This window comes from Manis pentadactyla, chromosome 4 (genome assembly GCF_030020395.1).
Source record: "Manis pentadactyla isolate mManPen7 chromosome 4, mManPen7.hap1, whole genome shotgun sequence".
Taxonomy (NCBI): Eukaryota; Metazoa; Chordata; class Mammalia; order Pholidota; family Manidae; genus Manis; species Manis pentadactyla.
In genome coordinates, this window is record NC_080022.1 from 161,309,204 (window position 1) to 161,326,571 (window position 17,368).

The 17,368-nt window shown below is 32.7% G+C and overlaps 1 protein-coding gene across 6 annotated transcripts in view; it reads right to left on the minus strand.

Moving 5' to 3' along the window:
• The window catches only part of STXBP4 (syntaxin binding protein 4), a 195,073-nt gene that overhangs the window by 55,525 nt on the left and 122,180 nt on the right, over positions 1-17,368 (minus strand). For all 6 annotated transcript variants that reach the window (XM_057501329.1, XM_057501328.1, XM_057501330.1 and 3 more), the window contains 4 exons: positions 17,109-17,285; positions 10,903-11,019; positions 10,349-10,398; positions 8,206-8,333 (listed from right to left, as the gene is read on the minus strand). In XM_057501329.1, coding sequence (XP_057357312.1) covers positions 8,206-8,333; positions 10,349-10,398; positions 10,903-11,019; positions 17,109-17,285 — 472 coding nt within the window. The remainder of the gene's footprint in view (positions 1-8,205; positions 8,334-10,348; positions 10,399-10,902; positions 11,020-17,108; positions 17,286-17,368) is intronic.

Here is a 17,368-nt window from a genome sequence, read left to right on the forward strand (position 1 = left end):
AATACAGAGGTTTCTAATGAAAAAACAGGTATTCTCTCCCCTGACCTCCTGAATAAACTAGTGCTATCAATCAGTTAGGTATCCTTTCTATATCTTACTGGAAATTATTAAAGCTCCATGAACCAATGCAATGTTTTTTATTCTGAATATTTATAAATCATGAAAATTAGTCAAATGAGGTAAAGTTTGGTTAATGATTCTAATTAAAATAAAAAATTAACTCTAAAACATAATCTTATATTTACATATTGCTTTTACACTTCATGAAGTGCTTTCTTATTAGGTTCACTTAATTCTTGAAAAAACCTTATGAAAATTGTATCTCCACTTTACAGATAGGAAGCTAAGACTCTGAGAGGTCATTGTATGTTATCAAGTCCGAGATACCATTGAGTAACAGACACCCTGCCATTTATATATTCCAAAAAGAAAAAAAATTGCCAACTCAATTGTGACATAATGACTTAACTATACCCCTGTGAGACCCATAGAACTTAATATTAGAAGACCTGACTTAGAGTCTGGCACTGTCCTTTCCCAGCATGTGACTTAAGCCAATCATTTAAGTTCACTGAGTTTTGATCGTTTCCTATTTTTTAAATCAGAAATAATCATGCCTATCTCACAGGGCTGCTGTGAGGACATATTGATGTAAAATTGTACTTTTAAACTGTAAAACTGATAAAAATTTTAAAGCCTTCTATATCAATGATACTATTTTGAAATATGTTATCTGTAATAATAATAATATTAATATTTTGTTGAAGGCAGGGTCTTCTGGATCTAAATTGAACAGTTTTATCATATTTAATAGTTAATTCTTAGAACTGTTATTGCACACAACTGCTACTGCTGCGTCTTTTCTAAGATGAGTTAATACTTTGTCCTCATATGAACTCTGGAGAACACCTATTTCATTAACCAAAAAGAATGCATACAGTTTGGATGAGGACATTTTCAGGCCTTGAGGGAAAATATTTCTTTCTTGCATCATTTACATTTTGATTGTCTAGTTACAGGAATGAAACATGAACTACACTTTAGACATTGTATTACAGCTGATTCTAACTGTGAAAGGATTTGCAGTTTCATTTTTTGGACAAGATAATTTAATATGCTTTACCATCAATGCCTTCTGTAATTTTTGAAGCAGTCCTTGTGTTTTTCTGACTTTGGGGTGGAAATAATTTTGTGTTATAGTCTGTAACCATGTTAGTACTATTGTATATTGGCTTTTACTTGATTAAATCCTAGATACAGTACATCCTGCAATCCCCTTGATGACTATATTCTGGCCTTATGGGAGAAATTACGTCTTCTTGTCTAGCCATGCCTTCAAAACTTATGGCTGCTGGCAGTATATATGATTAAAGTATATATCTGAAATATTTTCCTGGAAATGATCTTCTAAGAAAACGCATATCATATGATAACTGTGGGACTGAGTCACACTAGATATTTATTTGTGAATACTAAATACTGGAAACAGGGTGACTCTTTGATTTTTATGACTGATAAACTGTATTATGTTTGCTTCCTATGTAACAACAGAGAATTGTAGATGGTTACTATAGATTTGATATTATTAAGTAATTTTAGCACTTCAATTCTCAGGAATTTGTTTAATAAAAAAGGCAAATACCCAATAGTTAATTAATGTGCAGATGGAGCAATAGGGGAACATGAGGTAGTTTAAGATCCAAGATGATGACAAAAAAAATCGCTTTGTGTTTCTGGACTTTTCAATTACTCATTGGCCCAGTATGCACATGAATATCAAGTTTAAACATTAACTACTGAATTTCAGGTGGTCCAAAATGTCATATGCACTGATCTTATCTTGCAAATGCGTCTTTGTTCCTTGCTACTCTAAACCTAGCCCGAGCTACTACCGTCTCCATGTCAACCACTGCAACAGCCAACTAGTCTTTCTGATTTCTTCACTCTTGGTACTCTTAATAGGCCTGTTTCAACCAAATGCTTGAATGCTCTTTTAAAATGTAGATCTGATCATTTTTCATGTCTTGCTTAAAACCATCAATGGCTCTCATGACACTCAAAAGAAAAAAAAAATCCAAACTCCTTAGTATGGTGTTAGTATGGTGTTCCAAGCCCTATACAATCTTGGTCCTTTCTACATCTCTACCCTTATTTCATGCAACTCTTATGCTTGCTCATACGTACCAGATACCTAGACTCTTTTCTGTCCCTCAAATATGTCCAAGATTGCTTCTGACTCACGGCTTTGTAGTTGGCCTGAAAAACCCTTCCCATAGGTTTTTTTTTCCTGGCGGGATCTTAGTTCAAATGTCACCTCTTCAAAGAGGAGTAGCATTCCCACTTACACATTTTCTGGTTTTATTATATGCATAAAACTCTCTGGAATTATTTACTTATTTGCTAACTTGTCTGTCCATCTCTACTCTTACAATTGCCTGAAGCAGCTTGACAGGAAGGGATTTGTTTATGGTGGTATCTCAGTGCCTAGGTCAGGGTCTGGCCCACTGTAGATGCTCAATAAATAGCTTATGAAGAGACAAAGTAATGAATCTAAATACTTTTTCTTAAGTGATATGTTTTTATCATTATTTTTTTCTGGAAATAAAATTGTACCGGGAAAGAAAGTACATATTTTTCTTGAAGCTAACAATAATTTGCTCGTTTAAAATGACATTAAATAACCCAAGTATAGTTTCTTTTCCAGAAATCACCCAAGATTAGATTTGACATGTTTTCTTAATGGAACATCACTGAGGTGACCTACTTTCAATTTGAAATAACACAAGAGAATATATGAGTTTACCATTTTCCTTGAATAAGACACCATGAATATTTACAATGGTTATTATCTGGCTCTGAATAATCAAGTTACTAGAGAACAGGTCTGCCTTACAAAAACAGGTGAAATTGTCTGAAATGGCATCAGAATCACATAAACTACTCTTATGCTTGGAACATTTTCCCCAATTCTGTAAGATATAGAAAGAGCATGATTACTTTATGGAGAAGGAAATAACGTGGTGCCCATTCTCAATCGCACAGATGATTTTGCCAAAGACATATGGCTTTTCCTTTGATAAGTTCATATTAGATAATAAAAATATGCTCGGGGGAAATAAGAAAAGCAATGATGATAGTTTGAGACTGAGAGTAAATATAGTGAGAGATGCTATATCAAGTATGAGTTTTGGATCTAAAAGAAAAATTATGAAGTCCTTCAAGTGTCGTAGTACTGTTTCCTCTTTTCTCATAAAACCTTTTCCTGTCTGCCTAAGTAATTTCTAATTAGCTTCTGTATAGAAAGACAAAAAACAGCTATTACTGACAATCTAATTTTACAAGTTAAAATATTGCTAATTTCAGATAGGAACACCTGAAATGATGCAGGAGGCTCACACAAATATTTGTAATCAGATGGTATTGCTTGGTAGGGGAACAGATCATCTTAATTTCCAATTGGTTGAATAAATATTACATAATCGTTCAACCAATTTGTAAGAATTGAACCTCCATATTTCTATTATAAGAAATGCTGTGATGAAAACACTTAGGTATGTATTGTAATATGGCCTCTCATTACTGTCTTTCCAAAGATACCAACAGGTGGAATTACTAAGTTAAACTTCACGACCATTAAAATGTATTTTTAACTTCCAAAAAATGTAAATAGATATTCTAAAAGCTCTTGATATATACTACAAAATTGATTCCCAAGAATGTTGTGCCAAGATATATTACCACCTGTAGTGGATAAGAATATTTACTTTCAACTTTAGTAGCAGGCCCAGATGGCTCTTAAATTAGAGAGATTTTTTTAAATGCCTAATATATGAGTAATTTAAGAAGAGAAAGTGTATTCTCTTCAGAAGATTCCTGCTTGTTTCCTTTGCTCAGTCCTCATTTGGGTCTTTCAGTTATAGAAACCTTTGTTCAGCTGCTCATCTCAATCTTGAAGCTTAAAACTTCACTTATCATTATAGGTTTACACTCTGTTTTTGGAGCAGGGAGATGTTCCCTTTCTGGTTTTCATCTTTTAAACATACAAATACAATTTAAAATATCATTTCTTAGTGTAGGAGCAGAATGGGGAGATTTTTGGCATGAAACCACTCTTGGCCAAAAGTCTATTCTCAGTCTTGAAAGCTATATTTTCTTGCTTTAATACTGTGGGCTTTTTCATAATCATACATTGGTACATTATGTATATAAATGTTTATAAAAGCTTGAAAGAAAAGTATTTGTGTTTATATACATATATAATAAGTTTCTCTTTATAAAAGCCTGTGTAGGTAAAGAGTGCTTAACCTGAACTGGTTTTTGACCTTTGAAAGGATATATAACCAGGATCCCTGGTTACCCTGACATTCAACCAAGTTATTGTTGGAGCCATGCTCTCAAAAGTCAGGCTGGGAACTGGCCAGTGTGCATTTGCCTGGCAAGAATAATAATGCAGGGGTGTGAGGGAGCAAGAGGCAAGCTGGGACCAGAGGCGGCCATGCAGAGCAATGTGGCTTTTGGTGCAGAAGCCACTCTGCTGGGATCCCTTTATTTACATTTAAAGCTCCCTCTATGCCCCAGTGTGTGCCAGATTTAAAGTATGTCTATGCTGCCTAAAGGACCAAGCCCCAGTTCGCCCTCTGCTCGACACAGAATCTGAGGATTTCAAAAATGCCTTTGACTCACCAAGATAAAAAATAGAAAGATTCCATCTACCCTGTAGCCAGTCTTTGACTTTATTCATTACCCCTTCAAATTAGACTGCATTAAGAGGTGCCCTCCTGTTAATAACCACTACTGTTATTCAGCAGATTTGGCCCTTGGTGCATTTCTGCTATATGGTCCTACGTGCCCTATATCAAAAAGTTTTCGGGATCTGCCTGTAACTGCTAGTCCTTTTGAAGATTTTTACTCTATTTTATATTCTACTTATCATTATCATAGGAATTTTAAAGGAAGGTAGATGCTTGTGCTTATGCTGCCAATTTACCTTGAAGTCAGTAGGTTCTTTTTTTATTAACCACCTCCTATGGGATGTTTGACCAGATATGGCTTTATTATACATTTTAAAAATAGAACTGCCTCTTTCTGCTTTTGTTATAGAATTATTTTGTCAATCTAGATGTCAATCAAAGATTATGGTTCAAAACAAGTAGTTATTTCAAATAGAGTACACTAAAGTATTATAATATCCACCAATAAATATCAATGGAGATAATAAAAGCACCTCCAGGAGGTTCAAAACTGATGAGAAATGCCTATTCTGTCCACATACTTTTTCAATGGAATTAATGCAACAGACCAAAGTTTCCTTACAGTTAGCAATAAACAACTGAAAGATAAGATGTTGATTCAGACATTTAGCCACAGTTTCCTGTGATGATTACATTCTAACTTAAAATCAATAACATTCAATGTTATACATTAAGCAAAGTTCTCATCTACCATCTACTCTCAAATGTATTCAAATTGAAAGAAGCTTTAGAAAATAATTATTTTTATCTGTTTAAAACCAGCAAAATAGTTTCTATGTTGTCTTTTTATTGAAAGGATCCACATATCCTTTCAAAGGTCAAGAGAAAAAGTACATTTAAATTAATTACTTTAAATGATAATAATATTGGGGTACCATCATTAGCAACAGTAGCAGTAACGTTCATTTATGGAACACCTTATACTACTGGTGCTCTGTTAACCACTTTACATGTGTCTCATTTAATCCTCCAATCCTGTCCCTTCAGATACTATGATCTCTACTTTTTTGTAGGAGGAAACAAGCCCAGAGGTTAAGTCATTTGCCCACAAAGTCAGATGACTAACTGGAGTGCTCTCCGGGACACCTCTGGAACGCCAGAGACTGAAGAACATGGTTTACGCAGATTCACACTGCTATAGCAGGCTGCCGCTATTGTTTACGTACCACTCCATTGCTAGAGGTATTCTGATGAGGGTTGGTTGCCCATATTTGTTATGCTGTAGAAACCATTCATGTTCTCTATGTTTCTGCATCAGGATTCTTAAGTTGGGGATCATAAACACACTTAAAATGGAGGCAAAATGTACCTTACTGCATATTTCTGGAAAGAAGGCTTTCACCAGATTTCAGTGGAATCCACCACTCAAAAAAGGTTCAGAATTGTCTTCCAGGTATTCCTTGGAGGTTGGTTTTAGGCTGGAAGACCTAAGAAATCTTACTCTCATTTCCAAGGAAATCCCATAGTATATCATCCTAGAGTGTACTTATATTAAGAAGAAAGTAGAGGCAATTACCCAAGAGATATTTTTCAATTGTAACTTGAAATGACTAGACGGCCTTGGCAAAAGAAATGAGGTGGAGGCTCAGGTGGCTGAATGATCTGCCTCATGGTAGTAACTTTCTGCTTTTCATTACATGTAGAAAAAACTACAGCTTAAAGAGAAAGAAAAATGAGCTGAGTACCTGCATTATCAAACTTAAAAGATACGTCATATAAAATTATAAAAGTACTAGGAAAGTATGTCAACATTAGCAATTATATTTCTAAATAAAAAAGACATGTAATGGGGTATGTGGTGAGGACTTGATAATGGGGGGAATCTAGTAACCACAATATTGCTCATGTAAGTGTACATTAATGATACCAAAACATAAACAAACAAACAAACAAATAAATAAAAAGACAACATAGAAACTATTTCACTGGTTTTAAACAGCAGAATAGGTATAATCTTGAAACAGATAAAAAGTGCAGATGGAATTTCTCACTTTTCTTCCAAAGAAGTTCTGCTGAGTTTCAAATATTTTCTTTGAATAATCATGTTTGACAAATATGAAGGTTAATGTTAGCAAGGTAATTAAAATTCATGTTGGCAGTGCCCACTGGGCTATATCTGTGCAGGTGTTTCCCTCCTCTGTTCCCACTCTAACTTAAAAATGTCTGATATATAAAATTTTGAACTTGTACATAATACATTAGGAGTGATTATTTTCACCTCTTCTAAAAACCACAGATTTTTTTAAACATAAAGAGTTCTTGTGGGGCTTTTGAAATATAATTTGGTTTTAAGAAATCAAATAGGTTGTAAAAAAGTTTTAAAAAAACTCACTGCAGAAATTGAGCAGATATTATTAGAGGAATGGTTTCCAATCCTCCATAACATTGTCCTTAAGTCAAAATATCTAAGGGGCCTTTGGATATTACCGGATACAAAGACAAACCATTTACTACTTAGGACTTTACCACAAACTTACTATTTTAATACTTAGTTACCACAGAATTTTATCTTTCTCTCTATATAATTAATATTTATATATATTTGATATCTGGTCCTCAGCATAGGGGAGATTAACAGTGGCAAAGCAGAGGGATAGCAGAATGTTAGAGGCCAGCACAAAGATAACCAGCAGACAGAGTGACATCAAGGAAAGAGACAGAAAAATAAACAATTAAAAAGCAGGCAAAGTACCTGGAGTAGGAGGAGGGAGGGATGGAAATGTCCAATCACTGAAGTTTTCCCTAAGGATCTCCCTGTCTGCTGGGATGTTGGAAGTTACTTAGATAGTTGCTCTGCTTCTCTTTTTAGCTTGGTGCTGATGCTGGGGGTGTCCAGTGACAGATCATGCAGTTCCTTAAGAGGTATTCTCTTGGCCTAAGCTTAGAGTAAATGCCTGAGGCAACAGCTCTGATGAGTAGGGAACTGGATGGCTTTTTAATTGATTACCCTGCTAACTGTCCCACATCTGTCCCTAGTTTTTTCCCCTGTGTGGGATCCTGGAGATTTTTCCATAGTTCTACTTAAATCATGGATTCAGCAGTTTTGTCTTTCACCTTTATTGTGTTTTAGGATCTTTTGTTTAGTTGGGCTGGACATTCAATCTTATTCCATTTGTTGTATATTTAAAAATTCTTCATTGTAGATTCCACCCTTCCCAGTTTCCAGAGATGAGGATTTATTTTTATATTTATCTTTTCATTTCTAATAGACTGGATGGAAGTACGTGTAAAGACGTGTCTTAATTAGCTATCTTTTGCTGGAAGCCATTTGGAGGTTTTTAAATAAAGCAAGTGTTTTCCCCCTACAGTTAGTGTATTAAGATTTTTATCAATTAGGTATCAATTTTACTGTAGGCAAACCAATATATTTAATAAAACTAAACTGTCAAACTTAAAATTTTCCTCTTTTGTTTCATTGAATTTTTTTTTAAGTAAAAAGATGCAGAAAACTTACAGTCTATATCAAGTATGGCACGAACAGATTTAACAAGCTCCTTAGATTCAAGTGCCAGTGCTGCGGTACGTCCGTTCCTTCCCAGTGGCGTGAGGGAAGTCTGAGAAGCTAACACAGCTCTTCTTTCGCTATAAGGGCAATAAAATAAGGATACATATTACACAGTAAATAAGATCTATCTTTGCTAAATCCAAATTCTTATTAGTTATAAATGTGTACAAAAATATTTCCATACTGTATTCTTATAGCCATAAATGAAGTAATTCACACAAACAAGTATTTCTGTTTTCAATTCTTTATTATATAATAAATAGGCATATTTTAAAAATTAGGTTGACCTCATATATACAGAGGAAGGAATAGAAGGTGGCCCACCTTCTAAATCACTTGTTGGGCTTATTTAGTGAGTTTTTGTATTATGTTAAAATGATGTGACCTTTCATTTAGTTTTATAAAAATTGAAAGTAAGCACTTCAACATAAACTTATTAAACAGGTATTTACTACTAATTCTAGTAACAGTAAATATAAACTCAATATATGTATTTACTCCTGAAATTCTCCCTCAAGCCTTTCCATTTGTTGTCACTAAAACAGCATAGAACTTTTATGTCACTTTTTAAAAATGCAATGTCACCTAAAATGAATGCATCCTGATATAATTAAAAATGCAAGATTTTACTACAAAAAGTCATTATGCTAAAACTTTTACTTGAAAAGAAACAATTCTAAACTCATGACAAAATCATCATTACTTATAATCCATCTTCTTAAGCATGATGGTATTAGTGCACAAGGAAAAACTAAAGCATTAATTCTAAAATTCAAATACAGAGTCTTTACTCTGTGTTGAATGACCAACGCTTGTATCTGTTACAGAAGATACAATATATTCAAAAGACTAAACCAAATTTTAGTAGTGTTTAACTTTCCAGACATAGTGAAAAGTTGCTTAATACTGCTTTTTAAAGTTACCTTTTTATCATGAACCAGTTTAAGGCAAGGGCAAACTCTGGCTTTTAAATGGTCATTTTTAACCTTCATTTTTAAAACCAAAACTTTTGAATTATTATTTAAGGTCACAATGAGACCATGGTAGGGGGTCTGGGTGGGGGTGGGGCACACCTAACTGATACAAGGGGAATCTGATTGCTGAGTAGTTTAACATCCTTACTGAAAATAATTATCATGGAATTCACATAATTATCTTACATCAAAAGTAGCATGGGTAACAATGAAAAGATCGTCAGATTTCTTCATTAAAATAAACAAAACAGTACATTAAAATGAGTTGAAAAGTCCTACTATAAATATTCTTCTAAATTAAAAAAATTCTATGTGCAAACCTAGAATATAATAAAACAATGAATTATCTTCACTTATTAAACTGCTGTTTTCATGGTAAAGGGTAGAGTTTTCCTATGTTTCTAGAAGTGTACATTGCTAGAAGTCATTGCTAGTGGCAGCTATTATAAGATGAGGAAAAAAATTGTTTTGGAAATGTATAAACAGGAAACTTTCTTTGTTTATGTCTTTCATCACATCAAAATGCCCATAAACTTGCAGTTTGAAATACATAAATCTTATTAATGTGTTTGTAGCTCCTAATAAGAAACTTTAAATCAAGAAACAATCTCTGAATAGTAACAAAGTTAAGGTGCATTCTCCAAATACATTTCTTTTATTTCTGCCTACTGAATGTTGAATGAAATAAATGGAGTGTATGAACATGTTATATAAAACTCTGTTTGCCATGATACTTGATCGGCTGGGTTGAGTCTGACCTCGCACAGTGCACCTGTGATTAGTATAGGAGTTTTTATTCATACACAGGGTGTGTAGAGAATTTGGAGTTAATCTCATCTTTACAGAATTCCTAACTAAAACAAGATAGGTGATTTCTACCTCACTTCAGAGTACTAAGTTTCAACAACTAGCTAAATACTTCTAGGAATTTTTTTTGCAGAAATGGGGTCAAAAATAACTTGTCCTTGTATCTTTTCCTATAAGACATTAAAGAATAACATCCAGTAGTAATTATGTAGCATCTTAAGACTATTTAAGAGACTAGTAGTTTAGTAAGTTACCACATGAAAAATGTAATCAGTGGCAATACTCTGCAGAAAGCACTTAAGTATTCTTACCTTAAATTTGATAAAGGGGCAGAATTATCAGAAAATACTTCTTGAATAGCCTAGAGACAAACAAGATAGAAAGGAAATATGTAAGTTTGATAGTTTTAAAATGTTTTTTCTTGCTTAACAAATTTCTTGCTTTTTTTTGCTTAATTTATAAACTCCCCTCCCAAATTTATTAAAAAGGTGGGAAAATGAAGGGAAAATCAATTACACTAACATGCAATTCTACCCAGAAACATAATAGCTATAGGAACACTTCTTTATAGGGTAAATATTTATCAAATAATGTTGCATAATACCAAGAATTTTAGCAAAGTGTTCATTAAAACATAGTATGTATTTGTGATCATGTTACTCTGTCTCCATTATTTCTCTTAATAATCTATGTTTGCTGGTCTTTTCATTATCTAGGTAATTTTAAATCTGACTGTAAGTCAGCATTGCTATTTTGAACCCAGAGAATGTTTCACTAGCCATCAAACACTTTCACTTTTAGCTAGAAGTCAGTCATCTACACATTTCTTAAAATGGATATAGAGTAATGCAACAGGAACATTTACCTCTACAAAATGAAGAAGTTTTTCAGTGGATGCTTCAAAAGTTTTTCTTGCCATCTCTGATTTTCGTAATTGGCAGTCAAGTACTGTGATTCTCTTTCTTAACTCCTGAAAACTTTCCTGGAGAGAAATATCAAGAGGAACATCTTACACATTTCTTTGATTTTTACATTACTGGATTCTATTTTCAGGTTTTATTAACTCATATCCAACATTAACATATCATTTACTTTCCCTCTTATTACATGTATCTTCTGATTTTGGGAGACACTTAACTAATTGTATAGTTAAAAGTTAAACTGCAGAGGATGTTGCAAATTTTATGAGGTAAGATGCATATGACTTTACTGATTCTTATAATGAGTACTTTAAATTAGTTCATGTTATTTTTTGACAATATGCCTCACTGGATGCTAACAGAAACCCCTACCAGTGTAGCACACCAGAAGTTCTGACAATATACACATATATTTAATGTAATATAATCCAATATAAAGCTAAACTGGCAGGAAAGTAAAGGAATTCCATGAAGACAAGCAACAGCAAAGCCAGTGAACCTACTTGTCAGAGTATACTGCACTAAAATTTGCTCTGAGGGTATATGCTGATTCCTGGTGGCCTACATTTTGGGGTTTCATCAGGAACAAATGACAAATTGGAGGACTTCAATGGGTGAATTAGGAAGAAAGAAACCTCACAGAAGTAAACATGATTTTAATTTAGGATCTGGTGAATGTTAAAAAAAAGTATCCCCTGAATACTTTCTAAATACAGGCCCTCACTCATGCAGGTTTGAGTTCAGTACTAAACTACCTGTGTGGCCTGTGAATTCATATGCTGAAAATTTAAATTGGTCCCAGGCTGGCAGAAGCAAACATAAGACTTATGTGGAGGGATATTTTTTAAACTCAGATCTTAAAGAATTCCTACATATAATATGTCAAAAGAACAAAACCTCAAGAAATAAGCTACCATGAATGAAAATCAGCTGAAGGAACCAAATTACAGGATCAGACCTATAAAGACAGCAGATATTGGAGTGATCAGATACACAAAATAATGTTTCATATGTTTTAAAAATTAAGAAGGAATTTAAAGCATAATATAGGGATAAGAACTATCAAAATAGATCCAAATGACATTAAAAAAATCAACCTTAAAAATAAAATGTAGTCATTATTAAATTAGTAACTCAGTTTATGGACTTAATGTTCAATTAGATACAGTTGAAAAGAGAATAGGTGAACTGGAAGACAGAGGTAATGAAACACTTTATAATGGAGCAGAAAGATAAAAATGAAAGTATGAAATGAGAAGAGGTAAGAAGAAAATAACCAAAAGAAGATCTAGTATACATTCAATCTGAATTACACATGAGAGATTAGAGAAAATGCAAGAGAACAGCTCAGAATAACAATTTAGGGTTTTTCAGAAAAGGCAAAAGATGCTGTTCCTCAGATTAGGAAACTCAGTGAATCTTAAGCAATATAAATAAAACAAGTCAACACATGACTCATCACAGCCAAACTGCTGAGCATAGATGATAAAGAGGTCTTAAAATAATCTAGAAAGAAACAACAGATTGTAAAGAAATGGTAGATTGACAGCTGATATCAAAGCCATAGAATAAAAACACTGGAAGAAATTAAATGCCAACATTTTAAATTACATTAAATTTAAACAATTTAAATTACATTAACATTTTAAATGTAGCGAAAATATATTTCAGGAGCAAGAATTCAATAAAAATGTTTTCAGACAAACAAAACTAGAGTTTATTATCTATAGATCCTCATTGAATGAATTTCTAAAAAATGTACTTCAGGAAAAGAGAAATAATTTTGGCAAGAAGGTCTGAGATGCAAGAAAAAATGTTGAACATAGGAAATGGTACACATTGGGGTCTACTTAAACAAAGGTTGACTGTACTAAATAAATTGTATGAGTGTCTAATTTATGGGGTTAAATGTCAAGAAAGAACTGAAATACTGACAAAAATAGAAGTTAAGTAGGAAGGGATGATTGGATTTATGTTTTAAAGTGCTTATAATGTTAGAAGAAGGGTAAATCTAGAGTTTAGTTTTGTTAAAGTTAAAATAAATGTTAAAATTTCTATGATAATCACTAAAAATTAAGAGTATATAACTTCTAAACCAGCGAAGGAAATAAATGTAATGGGAATGGGGGAACACAGGAGAAATCTGAACTAATCAAATAGAAAAAGAGGCAAGAAATGAAGAACAGAAAACACAGGAAAAACAAAATTTACAAAATAAGGTGGTAACATAGCCTAATGCATTAGAAAATAAAAGAATGTAAATGGAAAAATCTTTCCAATTAAAGGTAAAAAATTACTAATATGGGAAAAAATTCAGCTGCATGTTGTTTACCATATAGAGAAATAAAATATAAAGATACTAAAAAATTGGAAATTAGAAGATGAAAAAAATAGGCAAATACCAAAAGAAAGCTATTGTACTTTTAAAAATATCAATAAAAAATAAGCAGTAAGGGGAGAAGACTGCTAGATTGAGGAGTTACGTTTCATAAAGGATGATGACATAATTCTAAGTTTGTATGTTGCTAATAACATTACTCCAAAATACATAAAGAAAATAAAAAAAAAAGAAACCCCAAAGGAGATTTAACACATTTCTCTGACAAAGAAATTAATGTGACTAGGGAGGAATTGAACCCCACAATTAATGACTTTCATTTAGTGACTATATAAAAACAATACACCGAACAACTGAAGAATTATTTTCAAGTTCACTTTGAACATTTGTAAAAACTGGCCATATATCAGCCATGAAGCAACCACCAACAAATTGTGTAGTTGTTATCCTACAGACTAGATTCTCTGGTTGAAATGCAATGAACTTTTCTGTGCTTCAGTGATGTTCATAAAGACTCAATCATAAGTATGTAAATTCTTCCCAAATTAATCTATATATTTAATATATTTTCCATAAAAATCCCAATAGTTTTTTTTCCTCTTTGGTAGAATTTATAAGCTGAGTCTAAAATATGTGTTATAAATCAAAGGGTCATGTAGCCAACATGCTTTTAAAGAAAAAGAACTACTCAGGGTGATCAGAAATCAAGACTAAAAGATATAGTAGTCATAAGAATATACAAATAACACCAATGAAAGAGAATAGAGAGCTGGCAAAAAGATCTATGCACATGAAATCTTGATATATGACAGCTGATTTTATAGATCAATTAGGAAAAAAGAGACTTTTAAATAAATGGTGCTGGGATAGTTGGTTATTCATTTAGAATAAAGAAAGAATAAAATGGATCTTCATCCCATAGAATGCCACAAATCCAATAACAGAGGATCAAAACTTCAAAACTTTTAGAGGCAAATATAAAAGAATATCTTTGGGAATGGAAAGACCTCTAAAAAGACACATGAGGGAAAAGATTGGTAAGTAAGAACATGAAAAGTAAGAATATCTGTTCATTTCACCACTGGGTGAAAGGCAAGCCAAAAATTCAGGAGATTTTAATAACATACAACTTAATATAGGATTATTAATCAGAGCATATGAATAATCACTAAATATCAATATGAAAAAGACAAATAATCCAATGGAAAAATAGTTAAAAGACATGAAGATGCATTTCACAGAGAAACATAAATGCCTAACAAATACATAAATAAATGTTTAACTGGCTATCTGGGGCAGAAGCAAAACCCTGGTTTATAGTGTTTGAGGGTGCAAGTAACACAACCATGGTTGATTTCAGGCTATCAACCAGACGTTATTGAAAATGGACTAGAGAAAAGATGTAGACAATCAGCCAGCTATTCTGAGCACATCAATGAATCAAAGTCATTAGTAATCAGGGAAATTCAAATTAAACCACAATGGGATACACTTATCACACCTACAAGATTGTTATAAAAGTAAAAGTAGGAGAAAACAACATATCACAAGGTTGTGGGGTAAAACTATAATTTTCATTCACTACAAGTGGGAGTAAAAATTAGTTCAAACACTTTTAAACACAATTCACAATTAGGTATTACCTAGTAAAGTTGATCAATGATCACTATTCAACCAAGCAACTCTACTCCAAGATATAAGCCCAAGAAAAACTGTTACACACGTGAAGCAGAATGAATCCACCAAAATGTTTATAGCAACATTTTTCATAATGAAAGAAAACAGAAACAATTGGACTGTTCTTCAAATACAGAATGACAAATGCACTGTAGTATATTCATTCACGGGGTATACAAAAAAGCAATGAGAAGACAGGAACTAACTATAAACTTCAAAGAGATGAATTACAAAACAAACCTCTGAGTGAAAAAAGCAAGTTGAAATAGTATAGGTAGGATATTTCTATTCATATGAAGTTGGTAAACAGGCAAAACTAAACAACATATGGGTAAGGGATACACACATAGGTGGTAAAATTACCTAGAAAATGGTTAACACTAAATCCAGGAAAGTGGTTACTTCTGAGACAAAGGAAGAGAATACAATTGCAGAGGGACATTGTGGGTCTTCAAAGGTAATGGCAATGTTTTATTTCTTTAAAAAATAAGTAAGCAAATATAGAAATACTTTAAAACTTATTGTGAAAAATAAAAACATTGTTACAAAAAGACTGTCTTAAAAATGAATATTTGAATCTGAATCTTGTAACATCTCGGTCAATGTCTCCTCAAGCAATCTCAACCAGTTAAAAAAAAAGTTTCCTTCTGTTTTTCTACTGGCATTGTGTTTGGAAAATGTTGAGGTGCCCATGTTTAACATATTTTTGGGGAAAAAAGAAAAGATTGTTTTCAGAGATAGGTTAATGGCTTAATTTAGGACTTTCCTTGTTAAGAGGAAAAGCATGAGAGATCCCATTGTGCTAAAAAAGAGAACTAAATTATATTATCAGACTACTTAGGACAGAAATGTTTCTCAGCTAAGAGATGGAAGGGAAAATTGCAAATAACCTAAGCTTTAGAAAAAAATTGAACTCCTTGAATATCATATTATTTAGAAACAAAGTATTTTAAAGACTTAATCACCCCTTCAAAAGTAAATATATTATTAAGAAGTACTTTAAATATTTCGGTAATTCCCAGAATGTTTTCAGAATCATGTTAAGCTTACTCATATGAAATAAGCATGTATCTATTATTTCAGAATGTAAATACTGGGTCAAAAATAATAAATATAAGTAATATTCCTAAACATTGATGTTTTCCTAAGTAATATGATTTCCCTTGGCCTTGTGGTTTTATTAAAGAATGATAGGAACATCAGCTTTCTTTTGGAATTGGTTTAAATGGATAGATGTGAAATATATTAGTAACTCTTAAATGCCAACCAAAGAAAATTTCAGATTTTCTTCTGTATTTTGTTTTTGTAAAACTGGTTTTATTTCCACTTGGCATATTTAAATTATTTAACTCTTTTATACTTACATAGAAATAAATTGCTAAAATTTATGTTATATTCTTTGAAAGTTGATTGGATTAGAGATATAAACACCTATTATGTTTATAATGAACTCTATAAAGTTATAAAATATCTATTTTGATTTAATTTTCTACCTTATTGCAGTGAAGTAAAAATGTATATGTCTACTGTAGTTTTTGAAGACCATTCAATGAATATCGTATATATGTTATGTTAAAAAACACATAATAAAAAAAATTCACATAAAAAAAGTTCACGTTGCCTTCTAAAAAGCATTCAGTATTTTGCTATGGAAATTGGAGCCTATTAAATTCAAACTCAGTTTTTTTCTATTAATTATCTTGGGCCTTGGGCAAAAGTTACTTAACTTTCACACTTCCTTGAGTGCTCTAATCAAAGAGAAAAAAAAAATGATCCTTAGGCTCTCCTCCTTTTCCCACTCCCACAGGACAAATTAGCAAATTTAGGAACAAAAGGAGAAAACCGATGTAATCCATTAAATGTTAAATAGTTCCAGGACTTAATGCTGGAGCTGTACAATGTTGACCATTGACCCAAATAAATTTGGGGCACATGCTTTTCCACCGCAAAGCTATCTGGATAAAGGGAGGCTCACAGCCTTCACATTACCCCCATCATGACATATCATCCTATCACTGAATAACAGAAGACAAACACTGACCTAGTTTAGAAGTGCAGATGAAAAGAAAATGAAAACAGGATACATGACAACGGCAAGGAAACCATGGTAACTAGGGAGAGGACTGTTTTGCTTACTTTATTTTGGTCAGAATAATCAGCAAGCTGAGCCTTTAGCTCTGTAATCTCAGCCTCTAACAGACGGATCACTTCTTCATAGTCCATTTCCATTCCATGTGCCTGTCTCTGTGCAGCTTCAGCAAGATGAATCCGACTTCTCAGGGTTCTCGTTTCTTCAACTACAGCTTTGGCTTCCTAAAGATTTCAAAATTAATGCAATTGAAAAAAAGGCCACATAAAAAACAATTCAGTGGTTTAAACAAAATTTCTCCTCCCTC